Source organism: Stylophora pistillata, chromosome 10 (genome assembly GCF_964205215.1).
Source record: "Stylophora pistillata chromosome 10, jaStyPist1.2, whole genome shotgun sequence".
In the NCBI taxonomy this organism is placed as follows: domain Eukaryota; kingdom Metazoa; phylum Cnidaria; class Anthozoa; order Scleractinia; family Pocilloporidae; genus Stylophora; species Stylophora pistillata.
Window position 1 is genome coordinate 3822048 of NC_142528.1, and position 19615 is coordinate 3841662.

General features: G+C 38.6%; 5 protein-coding genes across 8 annotated transcripts in view; 2 read left to right on the plus strand and 3 right to left on the minus strand.

Moving 5' to 3' along the window:
- LOC111324826 (serine/threonine-protein phosphatase PP1-beta catalytic subunit) overlaps window positions 1–5930 on the plus strand; it is a 7232-nt gene extending 1302 nt beyond the window's left edge. The window contains exons 2-11 of one of the 3 annotated variants that reach the window (XM_022928483.2): window positions 20–72; window positions 610–815; window positions 1072–1179; window positions 2281–2369; window positions 2646–2716; window positions 3301–3378; window positions 4108–4221; window positions 4816–4854; window positions 5431–5535; window positions 5664–5930. In XM_022928483.2, coding sequence (XP_022784218.1) covers window positions 667–815; window positions 1072–1179; window positions 2281–2369; window positions 2646–2716; window positions 3301–3378; window positions 4108–4221; window positions 4816–4854; window positions 5431–5535; window positions 5664–5744 — 834 coding nt within the window. In that variant the 5' untranslated portion in view covers window positions 20–72; window positions 610–666 and the 3' untranslated portion in view covers window positions 5745–5930. The remainder of the gene's footprint in view (window positions 1–19; window positions 73–609; window positions 816–1071; window positions 1180–2280; window positions 2370–2645; window positions 2717–3300; window positions 3379–4107; window positions 4222–4815; window positions 4855–5430; window positions 5536–5663) is intronic. The other 2 variants (XM_022928482.2, XM_022928481.2) reach the window with 2 other exon arrangements.
- Window positions 5824–8533, minus strand: LOC148721443 (melatonin receptor type 1A-A-like). Its single transcript, XM_088736633.1, has 2 exons — window positions 8269–8533; window positions 5824–7642 (listed from the first exon to the last, which is right to left on the minus strand). Exons 1-2 carry the CDS (start codon window positions 8495–8497, stop codon window positions 6513–6515), a joined length of 1359 nt encoding a protein of 452 aa, XP_088592759.1. The 5' UTR covers window positions 8498–8533; the 3' UTR covers window positions 5824–6512.
- LOC148721444 (serine/threonine-protein phosphatase PP1-beta catalytic subunit-like) lies at window positions 7955–9571 on the plus strand. Of its 2 annotated transcripts, none has more exons than XR_015992655.1 (3): window positions 7955–8379; window positions 9072–9176; window positions 9305–9571. XR_015992655.1 is itself a non-coding variant. In XM_088736636.1 (3 exons), the coding sequence occupies exons 1-3, from the start codon at window positions 8534–8536 to the stop codon at window positions 9383–9385; spliced, it is 207 nt and encodes a 68-aa protein (XP_088592762.1). In that variant the 5' UTR covers window positions 8519–8533; the 3' UTR covers window positions 9386–9571. The 2 variants fall into 2 exon arrangements, 1 of the variants encoding a protein (XP_088592762.1); XM_088736636.1 differs by lacking the exon at window positions 7955–8379 and adding an exon at window positions 8519–8554.
- Window positions 9572–9914: 343 nt separating this feature from the next.
- On the minus strand, window positions 9915–11873 carry LOC148721445 (pyroglutamylated RF-amide peptide receptor-like). The gene is made up of 2 exons (XM_088736634.1): window positions 11705–11873; window positions 9915–11079 (listed from the first exon to the last, which is right to left on the minus strand). Exons 1-2 carry the CDS (start codon window positions 11763–11765, stop codon window positions 10154–10156), a joined length of 987 nt encoding a protein of 328 aa, XP_088592760.1. The 5' UTR covers window positions 11766–11873; the 3' UTR covers window positions 9915–10153.
- A 2181-nt stretch (window positions 11874–14054) lies between these two features.
- Window positions 14055–17819, minus strand: LOC111324753 (neuropeptide FF receptor 1-like). Its single transcript, XM_088737108.1, has one exon. It carries the CDS (start codon window positions 16306–16308, stop codon window positions 15364–15366), a length of 945 nt encoding a protein of 314 aa, XP_088593234.1. The 5' UTR covers window positions 16309–17819; the 3' UTR covers window positions 14055–15363.
- Window positions 17820–19615: the final 1796 nt, after the last annotated feature.

Below are 19615 nucleotides of genomic sequence, written 5' to 3' on the forward strand. Positions count from 1 at the left end.
AACCTAAACTTGATTTTAGTAGTTCCAGCAAGAGAAAGTGCTTGCTACAAATTAACTCAGTGGGAATGAGAGGTGAAGTTGATACTGTAACAGTTCCTTTTTTCTCTTGTCTGTCTGTCTGCTGCTTAAATAAATACCTTAAGCAGTAATTGCACAGCTTTGATTTTATAAAAATTATTGTAAGTTTAAACAAAAAATAAGACAGGATTTCAAAGACAATAAGTATCGTGTTTAGCGCTGGAAAACTTTGCCTTTAAAAGTGCATAACTTTCAATGCTGTGGGTACAATCATTTGCAAAGTATAAAATGTTATTTTGGTCTTGGTTGGATGGAGTGGACGTATTTGAGAGGGAGCCTTGTCAAAGAGAAAGATTAGTTAAGCATGTATAGTAAATACAATCATGTATATGTTTTTGTGATTTAAAAGAAAAAAATGATAAATGCAATCACATTGTTGAATATTTAATCAATCCTTTCGTATCTTGGTGTTTGTTGTTGTCATTGGCATTAATATCTGCTTATGTAGGGCCTCTTTGCAGATAAGAACCTGTTACCTTGCTATGTTTAAATAGTTCTGATTGGAATGATTTAAAATTATGGTCCAAACAGGTTCAGCTTCCTGAGGGAACAATCCGATTATTATGCCAGGTTTCCAGAGAAGTTTTCATGCAAGAGGGTGTGCTTTTAGAGCTAGGTGCACCAGTTAATATTTTTGGTGATATCCATGGACAGTATGATGATCTTTTGAGGCATTTCGACAATCTAGGTTATCCTCCAGACATTGCCTGCTTATTTATGGGAGACTATGTAGACAGGTATGGCAAGATAAGTATGTAGTTTGTTAAATACCAATTATTTGGCATTTTTTAGCCAATTGGCACCGTTTCTCTTCAAATGAATAATTATTAAATCCTCCTTTGTTGAAATTATTATTTCTAGGACATTTATGAATACCATCAAATTTAGTAAATTTTTAGGGTGTCCACTTTTTTGTCTGATCGAGTTCTTCTTTCAGGTGTTGTTCAAAACTTTGGAATTCTATAATTTGTGTTAATATGTGTATTTGCTCAGGGGAAAGAAGTCCTTAGAAACAATTTGTTTACTACTGGCTTACAAAATCAAGTATCCCGATAAAATGTACCTGCTGAGAGGAAACCATGAGTCTGCTTCCATTAACAGGTGAATTTACTAAACTTGTAGAATAGTGAATAATAGATAAAACAAACAAACAGATGGTATTGAGTCAAAGAAGCAGTTTGGCCAGAGGTGTTTAGCACAGGACCCCACTGATAACAGTGCTCCTGCACTGAAGGGCTATCCTGTATAAATATTCATTATTATTATTATTATTATTATTATTATTACTATTATTATTATTATTATTTTTATTATCACTGCTGTTTTCCCTTAGTTCTCTCTGTCATGATAAAAACACACTAACAAATGGCACAAAGTCAAGGAGGCAGTTTGACTCAAAATGTATTACACTGCTGTTTTCCCTTAGTTCTCTCTGTCATGATAAAAACACACTTAACAAATGGGCACGAAGTCAAGGAGGCAGTTTCACTCAAGATGTATTACACTGCTGTTTTCCCTTAGTTCTCTCTGTCATGATAAAAACACACTTAACAAATGGGCACAAAGTCAAGGAGGCAGTTTGACTCAAGATGTATTACACTGCTGTTTTCCCTTAGTTCTCTCTGTCTTGATAAAAACACTAACAAATGGGCACAAAGTCAAGGAGGCAGTTTGACTCAAGATGTATTGCACTGCTGTTTTTCCTTACCTCTCTCTGTCAGGACTGGAGGAGGGGGGGGAACTTCTCCTCCTCATTGGGGTGGGGGATCTGACTTCCTCTACTTTTCACATCAGTTCCTTCCCTTTATCAATTGACCTTCCTGCCTTCATAATGTTACTTCTACCTCTCTTCAGCCCATTTGGTACTCTCCCCAGGTACTCTCCTCAGGTACCTTCAACTTGTTTCCACACTGCACAGGCAGGTGTTACAATTCACAATTTTAAGTGGAGAAAAGTTGGGAGGGTTTTAAAAATATTCTCTTGGGAACAACATTAAGTGATCCTAGTGTTAATCCAGCCTGCATGAACCTGGGTATAATTATTAGTTGCTAAGAATCATTTAAACTGCAGCAGAGTGTGGGAAATTGTCAGCTTCAATTTGTCAGATAGGTTTGGCAGTCTGACATTTTTTCTCATCACCTCATTATTTTCATGTTGTCTGTGTTTGTTAGACTGAATTTTCAATTTGTTTTGTCTCTGCAGAATCTATGGCTTTTATGATGAATGTAAAAGAAGATACAACATAAAACTCTGGAAAACATTTACAGACTGCTTCAACTGTCTACCAGTTGGTAAATGCTCTGTTACCGTGATTGTGATATTTTAGATAAGATATATATGTCAATATTATTAATATGCTCCAGAGTTTCGATGCAACGTAGAGAATAAAACTACAGTGCTTTTCTTTCGGTGGACCTATGAACACAATTAGAAAAATGTTTCAATTTTTACATAGTATTGGTGTCATTTTCAATTTATTTGACAAATAAATAGCAATAAAACTGCTTAGATTGATCTTGACTTAAACATTTGCAAACTTTTCTAACTCTGTACTTGAACTTTTTTAGCTGCAGTTGTGGAGAGCACCATTTTTTGTTCTCATGGAGGGCTTTCTCCAGATTTACATGACTTTGATCAGGTTGGTCCATGGCACCTGTTATTGCATTGAAAATTTATATGGCAAAAGGTAAAATAAAGATATTACGGTTGACTTGACTCTAATAGTGATGAAGTACACAGAGATGAGGTTGAACCGTGAGAATTTAATTGAATCGATGTGCTGAAGAGACCTGTGAACTTCAATGGACTGTTTAAATCATCATGTTTTTACTGATCTGTTGAATTTGCTGATTTGCCCACAAATTTTGTATTCTTGTGCATCCTAAACGCAAATACAAGTGCATGCTATAGACTAAGCAATTCGGTATTTCAAGCATTTAATTTCCGCATTTTCTAAGCATCATAGAAAGTCCATACAAATTAGTTTCGAAAACGTCTTGAAATCGTTAAGTTAGGACAAGAACAACACAAACAACTTTTCAGGCGAGTAAAGAGACTTTTATTTAATCTTTATGAAGTTTTCCAGCAATACTAAGTGCTTGCTTGTATGGGCTTCCTATTTCATCATTCTGGGTAAACATGAAAGCTGCCCCTCTGTTCTTTAGGAACTCAGTGGACTCTTTAGTGAAACAATTCATGACAGTAGCAATTGTTAATGTTTAGCTGCGCTCTCTGGAGCGGCCCATGGATGTTCCTGACAAAGGACTTGTTTGTGATCTACTTTGGTCTGACCCAGATGAGGTATAGAAATGAGTAAATTTGCATGGGTTTTTAATTCGGGTCCAGTTGATAATCACCGACTGACATCCGATCTTCTTTCGGGAGTGGTTTAGACGTGAGATTATATTATTATTGCTGAATTATTGCGTCGGTCGCATGATAGATGTGGGTTACGAGTAACATTTTCAAGGTATACACCAAACTTTGTCGATGCATACGTAAAAGGTCTGAAACTGGTTCGAAAAAGCGAGAAGAAACAATAGGAATAAACACTGTTCTCATGAAAGTTTCCTAACTGAAAAAAAAAATTACCATTTTTTTATGCATGAGTCATGCTCATTTCGAAAATTATCAATTTGAACGCACTAAAACGTAATTTGTTTGGTTGCCTAACTTCAAATTAGGGTTGTCTTTATCAATTATGGATGAACATAATTACCTTGCAAGTTTACCAACCTATTTTCGTGCATTTGGCACTTAGTATTTCCAACATTTTTAACGGTTAATTTCGCTGGAAAAGGCCGCGCGTTCTGGGCACTTGCTCCATGCAGGCTCTACGTTTTTCAGCGTTTGCAATTGCACTGTTTGTTCTCCCGCCCTTCCCACTCAATCAGTTATGCTATATTGAGCTTCAAGAACTCTTAGTATTTCTATTACATGCTGTTGTCCATCCAATTAAGTGTTGTTGAGATCCTTTGCTGTTTTAAGGTCATTTTCAGGAGTTTCTTTCTCCTAAATGTTTATTCTCAGGACATAACTGGTTGGGGCGAAAATGACCGCGGTGTATCGTGGACATTTGGCGGTGATGTTGTCCGATCATTTCTTAAGAAGCACGACTTGAGCTTAGTAGCGCGTGCTCATCAGGTAAAGAACAAGAAATTATTTAGCGGAAATTTCCCTCGGACCTTTCGAAGTGTGATTATCCGCGTTTTTGAAGCATACAGCAGTTGTGGATGCAGTATTTAAAGTAACCCGGTTGGTTCTCCTTCACTTCCACTTCACTGTCATTGGTCAGGAAACTCGCGCCTTCCTGTGTCAAACAATCTGCTACAAAACTTATTCAATCTGTGCCTCAGTTTTATTTGGCTCCGTCAAGAGATTATAAACTGATCTCTTGGCTCAGTGTAATTTTTGCCTTTGCGAGGCAGTACTGGTCGTAGTGGTAACGTTGGTTGGTGTGTTACGGTATTCGTTCTAAGGACCGACGGTGTTGATTTTGATAGTGGAACAGGCGAACCTTCCCCTCTCCCCGAAAGCAGAATGAGTGACAGGCTCAGGTTAGGCTGATACTAAGAGGTTCAATTCACTTGTTATTTAAGACTAGGAAAGTAATTTTTTTGTTACTATACCTAAGGTATGTACCTAGCTTTAGCGAGGCAAACGTTAGCTGAGCTTCTGCTGCAATTTCATTCATGCATGGTGGTAATTTTTTGTGGCTTTCTCGGTTTTCTTTCCTAGGTTGTTGAAGAAGGTTACAGATTTTTCGAGAAGAGGAAGGTATTTAAATGTGCTCGCTTATTGCATGTAAAAGAACGTTGTGAGATGAAACATGCTGCAAAGCACAGTTATACAGCCTCTTCCATAGTATTCTTGTACACCGACAATGACGATGTCACCCGTCGCAGTGAAATTGTGCGAGGTTGAAGGAAATATTTTTTTCAGTAACTTATCCCTAATAAGTGTCACTGCTTTACCACAGTAAACAGCGAAAAATGTTTTGTCAGATGAATAAAGGCTGATAGTCTCGAAAGAAACTGTTTGGGGCTGCGTCGGTGGGAGTAACGAAATAATTTGGATATATCAACAAAGTTTAATTGGTAAATTGGCCACCGTAACGATTACAAAAGCTTTTGTAATCGTTACGGTGGCCAATTTACCGTTTCAACTTTGTTGATATATCTAAATTATAATGTTTTGTCAGAACTATTAGAGGGGAAATTGCAGGTGTAAATGTGGTTGTAGATTGGATGTAAACCTGAGACGAAAAAAATTTGTCTAGTATGATTTCACTTCATAAACGTTGTTTGAAGTGACAGGCAGTTTCATTCCTCTTTTTTTGTCCTTAATTTCCAGCTCGTTACTCTGTTCAGCGCTCCAAATTACTGTGGTGAGTTTGACAATGCTGGTGGCGTCCTCATAGTCAGCAAGAACCTAATGTGTTCTCTAAGTATTCTCCAGGTAAATTGCAAGTTTTAGCGTTTTTTTTATTTTGCAGTCCCATTCATTCGTCTTCATCCTTGTTAATGGAGTAATATCCTTGGCTTAAAAAATTGTCTTTTACTGATTTTGATGCGATCTTGTTTCAGCCCGACAGCTTAACGATTAACATCAAAGACAAGAAGAGTGGGCACCTTAATCGTTCTTCCAATCAGATTCAAGTCCAATAGTTCTCGTTATTTGGTTATTTAAGCACAGTTGATGGCAAGCATATTAATGGAAGAAACTTTTTGGATTGAGAACGCTTGCTTTTTTATTTATAGTCTTTTTTAATGTTATTTATTGAGGTAACCATCAGAAAGTTATAAAAACATGTATTTGTAGATCAAATAAAGCTTTTCATAACATTTTTTATACATAGTGGAAATGCGTCATCTTTTTGGAGCTTGCACTGTACTATTCCACCTTCGATATCGTTACAAGTTGTGGAATTTGTGGGAGGACGATCTCACGGGGAGATTGAATAGCTGGCTGTGAAATTAAAGGGTAGTGGTAAAGAACAAGTTTCCTTTGGAACAAAATCTTTCCAACCTGAAATTGAAGTAAGCTTTTCCGAAATGGAACAGAAGCTTTCTTAATTGGTGCTCCATATAAGTGTGAAACATGTTCAAATTAGAGCTAGCCTTTCCAAATTGTAGCCGAATCTGTCCAAACTGGAGCAAACCCTTCCAGATTGAGGAGGCCCCAACAAACTGAAGGTGAGTATACGAAACCATCGAGTTTTAATAGGAATGTAACTCTTTGTTCTCATTCATAATTATACTATCAATTCTAGGATTTTGATGTTAGGTGTCCTTAATCAAATCACGAATTGCTTAAACTATTTACTAAATATGTACAGGTGAATGCAGTAGATTCGTTCAGAAATGTTTTGGAAAACCGGACAAAGTAGTCGTATCAGCCTTTGAGTCGTCTATCTACTAACACTAAATAGTAAATTAGAGCTCTCTGTTACTTCCATTGTCAGCGTGGTTGTTCTCTGATATGTTTTGCTCAAGACTTTCGATGCACGCTGCTTGTCGTTCACCCACTGTCCTATCTGGGAATGCCTGTGCAACACGCGCTGCTTGTCGTTCACCCACTGTCCTATCTGGGAATGCCTGTGCAACACGCGCTGCTTGTCGTTCACCCACTGTCCTATCTGGGAATGCCTGTGCAACACGCGCTGCTTGTCGTTCACCCACTGTCCTATCTGGGAATGCCTCTGCAACACACGCTGCTTGTCGTTCACCCACTGTCCTATCTGGGAATGCCTGTGCAACACGCCGGAATCGACGACAACAGAACATGCGGGACAGAAATGTGATGTAATTACGACGATACTGTGTGTTCATGACTCCATAAACAACTGGGTTTGTGCAGCTATGGAGCCTTGTTAGTATGTCAGCAACAAACCAGAGGTCTTCATAGGAAACTTTTCTAAAATCTAGTAGCATCCAAGCGACTTGATTTGGTAATAACAATATCGAGAACAATAGAACGATTACTGCTACGGTCTTCAGGATCGTCATGCTCTCTCTTATTTTGTCCTCTCTAGGGATTTGTCTGTTATTGGTTAAATTGCTTTTCCCCGCCAGTACCGGACGATTTCTCATAAAAAGCCAGATTCGTAAGTAGCAAATGGCCGTAATCAGTAGCGGTAAAATATACTGAGCTGTGAGGAGGGAGGCAGTGTATGCCTGGCGATGAGAAAGGGAATTCCAATCTTTTTCACACTTTCCATTGTCTGCTATTTTACTGACAGTAATAAGTGGAATAACCAAAATAAAAGCAGCCAGCCACAGGAGTATCACCCATGCTACCGCTACACTTCGTTTTAGCTTCGGTCTCCACGGATTTGTAACAATATGGCACCGATGAATCGCCATGGATGTGATGGTGAGAAGTCCTGCATTGTATCCTGTTGTAACCACAGTCAGATGAACGCTGCAGTTATACGTTTCAGACTTGAGACTGAATCGGCGTAAAATAGAAACAGGCGAATCAAAACACAACAAAACCAGATCTGCAATGGCCAGACTTGTAACAAATATTTCATGAATTGTCGTCCTGGCGTTTCTCTTGTGAACTATGATAAGAACAAAGATATTTCCTGTAAGTCCTACGATAAGGACAGCGATCTCAAGTGTGAACTGGAACCACCATTTTGGGCTCTCCATTTCATAGATGATCAGCTGAGTCTCAAAGACTGAAGAACTTAAGTTATGTTTTCGCCTTTAATCACTTATTGCTTTGGTAATTTCCCGTACTTGCGAGTTTTAACAACTCAGTGAAAGCTTTTTTTTTGTCTGAACGAAGCCTTGCTTTTTCCTGATGTTATCGTCGAGCGCTGCATTTGTTTTCGCTAATCAATGATGGTTTGCTGAAGGTGTTTTTCCGACAAGTGTTGTCTGGCCATGTTACTCGCTCGCGATGATACCGTTAATGAAACTGGTATTTTTTGTCTTTTTTCTTTTATATTTTGCACTCGCTACGCCGATTCGGAGATATTTCGGAATGATTATTTCCAAGAGCCTTCAGAGCTACCTGAAAATTTTGCCATACCCAGACCATATGTTTCAGGTCGTGAAATGCGATTGGTCAGTTGACCCACTTAACAGGCGTTTGCGCTTTATTTTCTTAGATGGAATATTACGAAATTTGAAATGAAGTTGCGTCAATCATTCACTAGGAAAAAAAATTAAAGTCGATCACCTGCTGTGTCGTTTATTGCCTTCTGTCGATACTTTTCGTGCATCAATCCACTGCGTTTCATTAAGTCTTTCAACTTGTCGAATAATGTGAAGATGTAGTCTGATCGTCCGGGTGAGTGTAGTGCTGAGAAGGACTGTTGTCGTTGGTAGTGACTGACGTTTCGACAACCTGTGCGGAAGTCATCATCAGAGTCGAGTGAATGATTATTGTCAGTTCTACTGACAATCATGCGACAAGTGTTGTCTGGCCATGTTACTCGCTCGCGATGATACCGTTAATTAAACTGGTATTTTGGTCTTTTTTCTTTTATATTTTGCACTCGCTACGCCGATTCGGAGATGTTTCGGAATGATTATTTCCAAGAGCCTTCAGGGCTACCTGAAAGTTTTGCGATACCCAGACCATATGTTTCAGGTCGTGAAATGCGATTGGTCAGTTGACCCACTTAATAGGTATTTGCGCTTTCTTTTCTTAGATGGGATATTGCGAAATTTGAAATGAAGTTGCGTCAATCATTCACTTGGAAAAAAAATTAAAGTCGATCACCTGCTGTGCCGTTTATTGCCTTCTGTCGATACTTTTCGTGCATCAATCCACTTCGTTTTACCATTTCAACTTTGTTGATATATCCAAATTATAATGTTTTATCAGAACTTTTAGAGGGGAAATTGCAGGTGTAAATGTGGTTGTAGATTGGATGTAAACCTGAGACGAAAAAAGTTTGTCTAGTATGATTTCACTTCATAATCGTTGTTTGAAATGACAGGCAGTTTCATTCCTCCTTTTTTGTCCTTAATTTCCAGCTCGTTACTCTGTTCAGCGCTCCAAATTACTGTGGCGAGTTTGACAATGCTGGTGGCGTCCTCATAGTCAGCAAGAACCCAATGTGTTCTCTAAGTGTTCTCCAGGTAAATTGCAAGTTTTAGCGTTTTTTTTATTTTGCAGTCCCATTCATTCGTCTTCATCCTTGTTAATGGAGTAATATCCTTGGCTTAAAAAATTGTCTTTTACTGATTTTGATGCGATCTTGTTTCAGCCCGACAGCTTAACGATTAACATCAAAGACAAGAAGAGTGGGCACCTTAATCGTTCTTCCAATCAGATTCAAGTCCAATAGTTCTCGTTATTTGGTTATTTAAGCACAGTTGATGGCAAGCATATTAATGGAAGAAACTTTTTGGATTGAGAACGCTTGCTTTTTTATTTATAGTCTTTTTTAATGTTATTTATTGAGGTAACCATCAGAAAGTTATAAAAACATGTATTTGTAGATCAAATAAAGCTTTTCATAACATTTTTTATACATAGTGGAAATGCGTCATCTTTTTGGAGCTTGCACTGTACTATTCCACCTTCGATATCGTTACAAGTTGTGGAATTTGTGGGAGGACGATCTCACGGGGAGATTGAATAGCTGGCTGTGAAATTAAAGGGTAGTGGTAAAGAACAAGTTTCCTTTGGAACAAAATCTTTCCAACCTGAAATTGAAGTAAGCTTTTCCGAAATGGAACAGAAGCTTTCTTAATTGGTGCTCCATATAAGTGTGAAACATGTTCAAATTAGAGCTAGCCTTTCCAAATTGTAGCCGAATCTGTCCAAACTGGAGCAAACCCTTCCAGATTGAGGAGGCCCCAACAAACTGAAGGTGAGTATACGAAACCATCGAGTTTTAATAGGAATGTAACTCTTTGTTCTCATTCATAATTATACTATCAATTCTAGGATTTTGATGTTAGGTGTCCTTAATCAAATCACAAATTGCTTAAACTATTTACTAAATATGTACAGGTGAATGCAGTAGATTCGGTCAGAAATATTTTGGAAAACCGGACAAAGTAGTCGTATCAGCCTTTGACTCGTCTATCTGCTAACACTAAATAGTAAATTAGAGCTTTCTGTTACTTCCATTGTCAGCGTGGTTGTTCTCTGATATGTTTTGCTCAAGACTTTCGATGCACGCTGCTTGTCGTTCACCCACTGTCCTATCTGGGAATGCCTGTGGAACACGCCGGAATCGACGACAACAGAACATGCGGGACAGAAATGTGATGTAATTACGACGATACTGTGTGTTCATGACTCCATAAACAACTGGGTTTGTGCAGCTATGGAGCCTTGTTAGTATGTCAGCAACAAACCAGAGCTCTTCGTAGGAAACCTTTCTGAAATCCAGTAGCATCCAAGCGACTTGATTTGGTAATAACAATATCGAGAACAATAGAACGATTACTGCTACGGTCTTCAGGATCGTCATGCTCTCTCTTATTTTGTCCTCTCTAGGGATTTGTCTGTTATTGGTTAAATTGCTTTTCCCCGCCAGTACCGGACGATTTCTCATAAAAAGCCAGATTCGTAAGTAGCAAATGGCCGTAATCAGTAGCGGTAAAATATACTGAGCTGTGAGGAGGGAGGCAGTGTATGCCTGGCGATGAGAAAGGGAATTCCAATCTTTTTCACACTTTCCATTGTCTGCTATTTTACTGACAGTAATAAGTGGAATAACCAAAATAAAAGCAGCCAGCCACAGGAGTATCACCCATGCTACCGCTACACTTCGTTTTAGCTTCGGTCTCCACGGATTTGTAACAATATGGCACCGATGAATCGCCATGGATGTGATGGTGAGAAGTCCTGCATTGTATCCTGTTGTAACCACAGTCAGATGAACGCTGCAGTTATACGTTTCAGACTTGAGACTGAATCGGCGTAAAATAGAAACAGGCGAATCAAAACACAACAAAACCAGATCTGCAATGGCCAGACTTGTAACAAATATTTCATGAATTGTCGTCCTGGCGTTTCTCTTGTGAACTATGATAAGAACAAAGATATTTCCTGTAAGTCCTACGATAAGGACAGCGATCTCAAGTGTGAACTGGAACCACCATTTTGGGCTCTCCATTTCATAGATGATCAGCTGAGTCTCAAAGACTGAAGAACTTAAGTTATGTTTTCGCCTTTAATCACTTATTGCTTTGGTAATTTCCCGTACTTGCGAGTTTTAACAACTCAGTGAAAGCTTTTTTTGTCTGAACGAAGCCTTGCTTTTTCCTGATGTTATCGTCGAGCGCTGCATTTGTTTTCGCTAATCAATGATGGTTTGCTGAAGGTGTTTTTCCGACAAGTGTTGTCTGGCCATGTTACTCGCTCGCGATGATACCGTTAATTAAACTGGTATTTTTTTGTCTTTTTTCTTTTATATTTTGCACTCGCTACGCCGATTCGGAGATATTTCGGACTGATTATTTCCAAGAGCCTTCAGGGCTACCTGAAAATTTTGCCATACCCAGACCATATGTTTCAGGTCGTGAAATGCGATTGGTCAGTTGACCCACTTAACAGGCGTTTGCGCTTTATTTTCTTAGATGGAATATTACGAAATTTGAAATGAAGTTGCGTCAATCATTCACTAGGAAAAAAAATTAAAGTCGATCACCTGCTGTGTCGTTTATTGCCTTCTGTCGATACTTTTCGTGCATCAATCCACTGCGTTTCATTAAGTCTTTCAACTTGTCGAATAATGTGAAGATGTAGTCTGATCGTCCGGGTGAGTGTAGTCCTGAGAAGGACTGTTGTCGGTGGTAGTGACTGACGTTTCGACAACCTGTGCGGAAGTCGTCATCAGAGTCGAGTGAATGATTATTGTCAGTTCTACTGACTTGTTGTCAGTTCTACTGACAACAATCATTCACTTGACTCTGATGATGACTTCCGCACAGGTTGTCGAAACGTCGGTCACTACCACCGACAACAGTCCTTCTCAGGACTACACTCACCCGGACGATCAGACTACATCTTCACATGTTACCCCCGGGCTCAAGCCAATCACTGCATTGTCGAATAATGTAATACAAATTGTTCCAGTAGAATTTTCCGTACAAGGTTGTTGTTTAACTACAAGCCTACATTATATAAATGTACAAATTGAATAGAAAACGACGATTAATATTTATATATTTTACATGCTTTCAGTGTAGGTTGTATCTCTAAGAAGTGAGGTTGTCTCGAGCAAGTGGTCCACAATTACTTATAACGATAACCGTCAGAAAAAAAATGGAATCTCGTTAGATTCAGTCTTGGATTCATGTTGAAGCACAGGGGGCCTAAACAATATGTTTGTGTAGCCGACTGTTGTTTTATAGTGAATGTACCAGATTTACCGTTTGCCTCACCTATAGTGATATATTGCTGACTATGTATATAAATCAATGATAAATAAACATTGAATTACTTAATATTAATAATAATAATAATATCGTTTATTCAAACCTCTTGCAGAGAATGCTGAATTACAGGTTTATAATATTAACAAGACTTATAGGAGAAAAAAGGAGGAAAACTGTATGAAATGCATTAAACTACATACAAGTAAAAACAGCATGTACATAAAAATGATAATACTAAAATGATAGTAATGTTTATTATAAAAAAAACGAGTATGATTAAACTGGCAAGTATTTGACTGTCACAAAGTTCTTAAAACGATCGGTGGACTTTTTTGAGTGATAGTGAGTACGATTTGACGTTAAATTATAGCGGTCTGAAGATTTACGAACGTCGGCATACATTGCAGTATAAAGGGGGTTGTCATTATGAATACGACTTATAAAGGATTCACAGGCAGCACTACGGTGTGCATCAAGGGTTTCAATACCGGCTAGCATTAGGGTATCTGAGTACAAATGACCTAGCCAAATAATGACGAGAGCACGCCTCTGCACTGACTCTAAGGTCTTAGATAAGTAGGATGGTAAATTGGCAAATGCAGTAGAGGCGTACTCAAGTATGGAACGTATTAGGCAGCAATAGATGTAGACGATATCTTCCGCTGGGACAGAACTTCTCCTGAGCTGCCTTAAAGCAAGCAACCGTCTGTTAGCCTTCTTCAGCAGGTGGTCAACATGCATCCCCCAGGAAAGGTCATTGGACAAGTTGACGCCTAAGAGCTTGAACGACGAGACCTCTTCTATAACAGCGCCCCCCGATACGACTTACTTGTGGTGCAAAGTCATCCCTTTGCCTCACAAATGTTTTTTTTGAGCGATTTTGAATAAGTCTGAGTTCGTCGTTAATCTAACGTATTAAAGAAAGACAAGGGTGGAAACCTTTTTTGAAAGGGTTCAAGCGCCCGAGCGATCTGAAAATCGCATCGTTCCGCCTTCAAACTTCGCAGCATTGAGGACAAAAGATGCGCGATTCTCCTCGTACCTTCTAATCGAAAATCCATCCAAACGGACCGAAGCTAGCTCTCGAAGAAAATCAAAATCCCACATTATTTGAGCGTCTGGGATACGTTAAAAGATTCTCATGTGCCAGCCAGAAACCGTCACGCTGATTTCCCTTTTCTGATTGGACGGCGTTAAACGATGACTAATTCAAAACATCTAACGAGGGTGGGGAACCATTGGCGTTTAGTGACCCTTCAACTGTTTACCCACCAGACTCGGGTCGTGTGTCTTAACGCTCACCGAAAGCAACTTACATTTTCGCCCATTGTTCTCATCGCCAATGAATAAAGAGGGAAACAGATTTTTAGTGGTTTTCCTTGTTTCCATCTCACGGCGAATCAAAGTTTCTCTTCAGCGGAAAACAAGTGATTTTAGTTGGTGATTTCTCACAGCTTCGCCCCCGTTGCAAACTTCTTCGACCTAGGAAGATTCGTTTTCGATTCTGCGCGCTGCCCCTCCTACCCTGCGAGAATAGAGAAAATTCATATTGCTCCATTGAGCTCAGAAAGAGCTGTATGGAGCAATATGAATTAGATTTGCCATAAGTTTGTTATATTTTTTAGCGTTCGTGGTAAACTCTCAAAAAGAGAATCCTTTCAAGTAATCTTCATTTCCTCTTAAGTCTTGAGGGTACTATAAAAGTATCCAACAAAACTTTAAATGTTCACTCAAAATGCACAAAATACATTCTAATTCAAACTACATTACACGTCTTAAATATAGTCTAAATTACATAGCCAATTACGAGCATTGACAAATATTTAAAGCGCATAACATTGACAAGTATGTGCGTAACACCTTCAACAGACACTTCGGGCAGCTATGCTACAGGTACCAATCCCAATCAATAAGTATAGGTAAAAACATCATTTCGAGTGCAATTTGATGTTATTAAATACGAGTAAATTATTTAAAGACCAGAATTACGAGCGAGTGCGAATTTTCGTCTTTGAACTATTTTAAAGTGCGTATTTACATTAAATTGCACGAGTAATCATGTTATTGCTTATTAATAAATAACATGAATAAAGCATCGCAGAAAGTCAAGACCGACAAATTTTGACAGCGCACGCGCGCTATTTGAAATTCGCACCCATATTACAACTTTGCACTCGTGCTACATAAAAAATGCACTCGTTTTCGGCCAATTATTAGCGCCTAACTCTTTCAGGCATATTATAAGCTTTCCCTGTCAAAGCTTGGACTTGTGGGAGTGTTAAGATCAATCCAGTTTTGTTGCAGAGGTAGCCATACTTTAAAACTGATTATGAGGGAAAGGAGTACTAAATAACTTTGCTACCCAGTGGACACTTTGCCTCAATTGTGATGGGAAGGCAAACATCCTGGATGCAGATACTCTTTAATATTGTCACAAATTCTGGATTGAGTGACCTGGCTCAAATTAGGTCTCCTCTGAAAATTAGAATGAGCACCAGACACATTTCAATGCCAGCATTGCTAAAGCAGCCCTTCTCGATTCAAAACGTTCATAAGCGCCCCTCGCACGAACTCTAACAAAGCACAAATTCAGGTGGGCATATTTGCCTTGAGTTGTATAACGAGGTTATTCACTTTGCTTCGCCTAATTAAGAGAAAATTTATTTGGCTACACAGGCTAATCATGCGGGTATCATGAAATTAAATGAGTTAATCAAGAGGCATGGGAAACACCATCCCAATCGCGGATATTTTTTGTGAGGTTTCACGTTGAAACGTAGTGGAGTAGCCTATGAGGGGGGAAATTTTTTGGTCCAACAAAACATGAGGAGTATCCTCTGGACAAGATTTTTAGGAAAATCCTCTTCCTTTTCTTAGCTCCAACACTGTTCCGTGTAACCACAAGCACATTACTTGGTCGCTCGCCTGATTATCCGATGGCGTTTCCAGCTGGCGCAAGATCAAGGCTCCCTGATCGTCCGCAGCAGAACATGCACGATACAAAGCTGGCATAACTACGACGGTATTGTTTGTTCATGACTCCATACACAACTGGGTTTAAACAGCTATGAAGCCTTGTTAGTATATCAGCAACAAACCAGAGCTCCTCATAGGAAACATTTCTGAAATCCAACAGCATCCAAGCGACTTGATTTGGCAACAATAATACCAAAAACAAGAAAACAATTACTGCTACGGTCTTCAGGATCGTTGTTGTTTCTCTGGTGTTTTCTTCATTTGGAGCTTGAATATCATTGGTTGGATCGTTGTTTCTCGGCAACACAGGCCGCTTTTTCAAAAATACCAATATTCGCAAGTAACAAATTGCTGTAATGAGTAGTGGTAAAATGTACTGAAGGGTCATCAGCAAAGCAGTGTATGCCCGACGGACTGTGATTGATGACCAATCCTCTTCACACTTGCCATTTTCTGTTATTTTATTAACAACAATGAGTGGAATAACCAATATAAAAGCAGCTAGCCACACAAGTGACACCCATATTATTGAACCCCTTCGCTTCAGCTTCGGTTTCCACGGATTCGTCACAATATGGCACCGATGAATCGCCATGGACGTGATGGTGAAAAGCCCTGCATTGTATCCGGTTGTAACCACAGTCAGATGTACTCTGCAGTTATACGTTTCAGACTTGAGACTGAACCGGCGTAAAATGGAAACAGGCGAATCAAAACACAACAAAACCAGATCTGCAATGGCCAGACTTGTAACAAATATTTCATGGATTGTCGTCCTGGCGTTTCTCCTGTGAACTATGATAAGAACAAAGATGTTTCCCACAAGCCCTATGGCGAAAATTGTCACTTCTGTTAAAAGCTCGACCCACCAGCGGCTAGAGGCCTTTTCATGAATCATTTCTGTGCGAGCTGGTAATCTATGAGTTTTTTCTTGTCTTCTTTACTGCTGTGACAAATGCCTCCACCTTAAAAAAAAAATAGTAACTTTTGAAGAGCTTACTTCAAAGAAGCGATTGTGCAAAAGTAATCGCTTAAATGAAATAATCTCGAAATTTAAAAAAGCTTCAAGTAGAGCCTCTAAAATGTGATCCTAGGGAACTGATAATACCACTGATAACTTCAATGCGAAGCGAACATCTGTGAAAAAATATATCTCTATACAATTTTTCGGTAGAGTCGTTGATTTATTGATTTGTCATATCTTTCTTCAGAACCATTTATCCTCACTTAAATGCAAATATGTCTAACATTTTCCTTAATTGTTTCACATTTTCTTTTGGTGGTCTTCTTCCGGCTGCCAATTAATCATGAAAATTGTCATTTTTATTTCATTCTTTCCTGCTGTTTCTATTACTTTACACTTCCAGTACAGAATATTTCAGTTCAATTTATTTGCACCATTTGAGTGCGTGCAATGAGCCACGTTTTCAAAACCAAGCTCTAAAACGACGTTTTGACTTAATTCTGTAGAGCAGACAAAGGCCCTTTTCAGGTCTACAAATTTGCCACAGAACCTAAGCCTGAGAGAAAAATAAATATTACAATGTCATATATGATCATGTCACAAGTCGTGACAGCCAAGTTTGAGATGTAATTAATTTTCTTCATATAGCTAGACCTACTCAAAAAAGAAAAAAAAAACTTGGGAACTGGCGACATGAATTTGCAAGATGCACAGAGTACGCAAACGAAAGTACGCTTTGAGTGTTGAGGCAAGAAAAAATTGATAAAAATTTGAAAGATACTAAATTTTCCATCAATTGTAGCTTTCCAGATGGTTGTCTCAGAACTTATACCTGTAGGAATTTTTATCATGATTTTACTCATTGTAAATATTCTTTAATAGTCTTGGTCCAGTTTACAGTATAGGAAAATTAAAAATTCGCCTTTTGAATTTGGGAATCAATTTCGAAGATCAATTTATCATGACGCCTATTACTTCAACTAAATGAATCTTTCAAGCTTAAATTTAAGACAAATCAACTTCTGGCTCCCTAATTGGGTTTGTAGGAAACGTTTTACCTTCTTCGTTTCATCAAAATTACGAAATATTATTTATTTAAATACCCTGTGTTGACATTTTACAGTACAGCTGTCATGTCATGCAGAACTCAGCCAGTCAGATTACATTCACTTAAATTTGTCACACAAGACAAGATAGTAATTCAATATCGCCAATATGAGAAAAAAAAATGCTGAAAGGCTTGTTGCTCAGGGCAGTATCTTTTCCGTCAATTTTCCTTTTTAATTTTTGTGGTTACTATTAATTCTAATGGGAAAACAAAAAGAAGCTGCAATAAATTGAATCCATACATTTATCAGTGTTTTAAAAAATGTCGTGGTCCTCTTTTTCTAAACTTGAATTCGAAAAAAAAGCAAATAAAAAAGAAAAAGGTGAATGTTCATGAATATACAGTTTCTTCTAAACGCATCACGCATTAAATATTGGCTTCAATATATTTAAACCTAAGTGCTTGCTTAATTTTGTATTGCTTTTGCGATAAATGAAATTATCATTCGGCTAAATCACTAATAAATGTACACAAATAATTATTCATTCCTCAATCCAGTTTTTCCAAATACTTTCGTTTAGACAATGCCAAAAATCCTTAGGTTTTATCTAGCACCCTAAAAATTCCAGAAGGGGGTTATTCGGAAGCGAAACGGGAAATCCAAACAAACACTTTTATTCCAACACGGTAAACTGTAGGCTCACGGTAAACGACAACGACCATTAAAACAAAACTGCCACTCGATAAACTAAAACCTTTTTAACTCCCTCTAAAAAATCGCACACGTCAAAATTAAAAGGTCCGCGTGATTTGCTTACGACATTATTAGCTTACGTAGTCCCATAGCACGCGCATGCGAGTCGCACGCGCACAAGTTCATTAATGTCTTCTTAACAGGGGTATCAAATTTACGTGAAGTTAATGAACTCTCTAGAATCACTTTAAAGAGAAATTGATCCGCTGATAACCAGGTTCTTATCGTAATACCTGGTGATTTGCAATTGATAATAGCCCCTTGGCAACAAAAATAAATATCCAGCTCGCTAGCGATTCAAAGAAGGTAATCGTTACTTCCGTTAACCTGCTGAAATTCAAGTAGATCTTCTTTCACATTTTCACGTGAACTCATTGTTCTGTTTTACAGCTAGAGTATGGTAAGTAGCTAAGAACTGGTAAATAACAATTAGTGTGAATTACTCTATAGCAGAAAAATAAATCAAACAAAGACAATTTTTCTTCATGTTATTAAAATTCTGGAAAGATTTAAATTTCTGTAACAAAGCCGCAGCAGTCCAACCCCTCAATTTTTGTAAGAAATTCAAATTTAAAATCACTTATACAGTTTACTGTAATAAATACTAATGATCCAGGGTTAAGCAAAAAGTGAAAAAAAAAAAACAAAACAAAACAAACCCAACCATCAATGCCCAACATAAAACATCAAACATACCAAAAAAATTGTGGGTAATGGCTAGTTTTGAAAAAAAAAAAAATACCAGTATCCTTACACCAAATTACACCTTGAAGCAAAACCTTTTATTGAGCCATTTTAAGGGATACCACAGGTAACCCAGGCTCACTGTTTGTGTCGCGTACACATGGTTAAATATAGAGAACATATGGGGCGAAGTTTAGGTCTGGAAATTTGCTTGAAAATGGAAATAAAAATCAATGAAACTCACCATGTGGTGATTTGTTGTTGTCGTTAATACGTACACGAAGTTTCGGGAAAAATACTCGTCTTCACCTTCCCTTCATAGTAGAGAGACAAGGTGGGAGGCTGACGGCAGCGTCGGGGACAGATCGACCCTCAATCCAGCAAATTTTTTTCGCGAAAATCCAATCCAGTCGCCAAATAAACACGCCGGGCTCGTGGAACAAGAATAACTCTAAACCGTGAATCCACCAAAGCAGCTCCAGCTTGAAACGCGAAGCCAACAGGCTCCGTAAAAACTTGTACGTTGACGCACTAGAATGGCGGCCCGAAACCGTTAGGATCCCAACTTGTCGAATTCAAACTGGCACTGAGTTCGGGGCACCTGGCGACGAGTATAATAAGTCCCCGTGAAGTGAGGGGAGTCCCAGATTGCTCAAAGGTAAAACTCACCGTCCGACTACACCCTCGGGAATATTGGCCAGAATCCATTCTTTCCCAACAGCCATCACACACCGAGATCACCGGAAGCACATAAG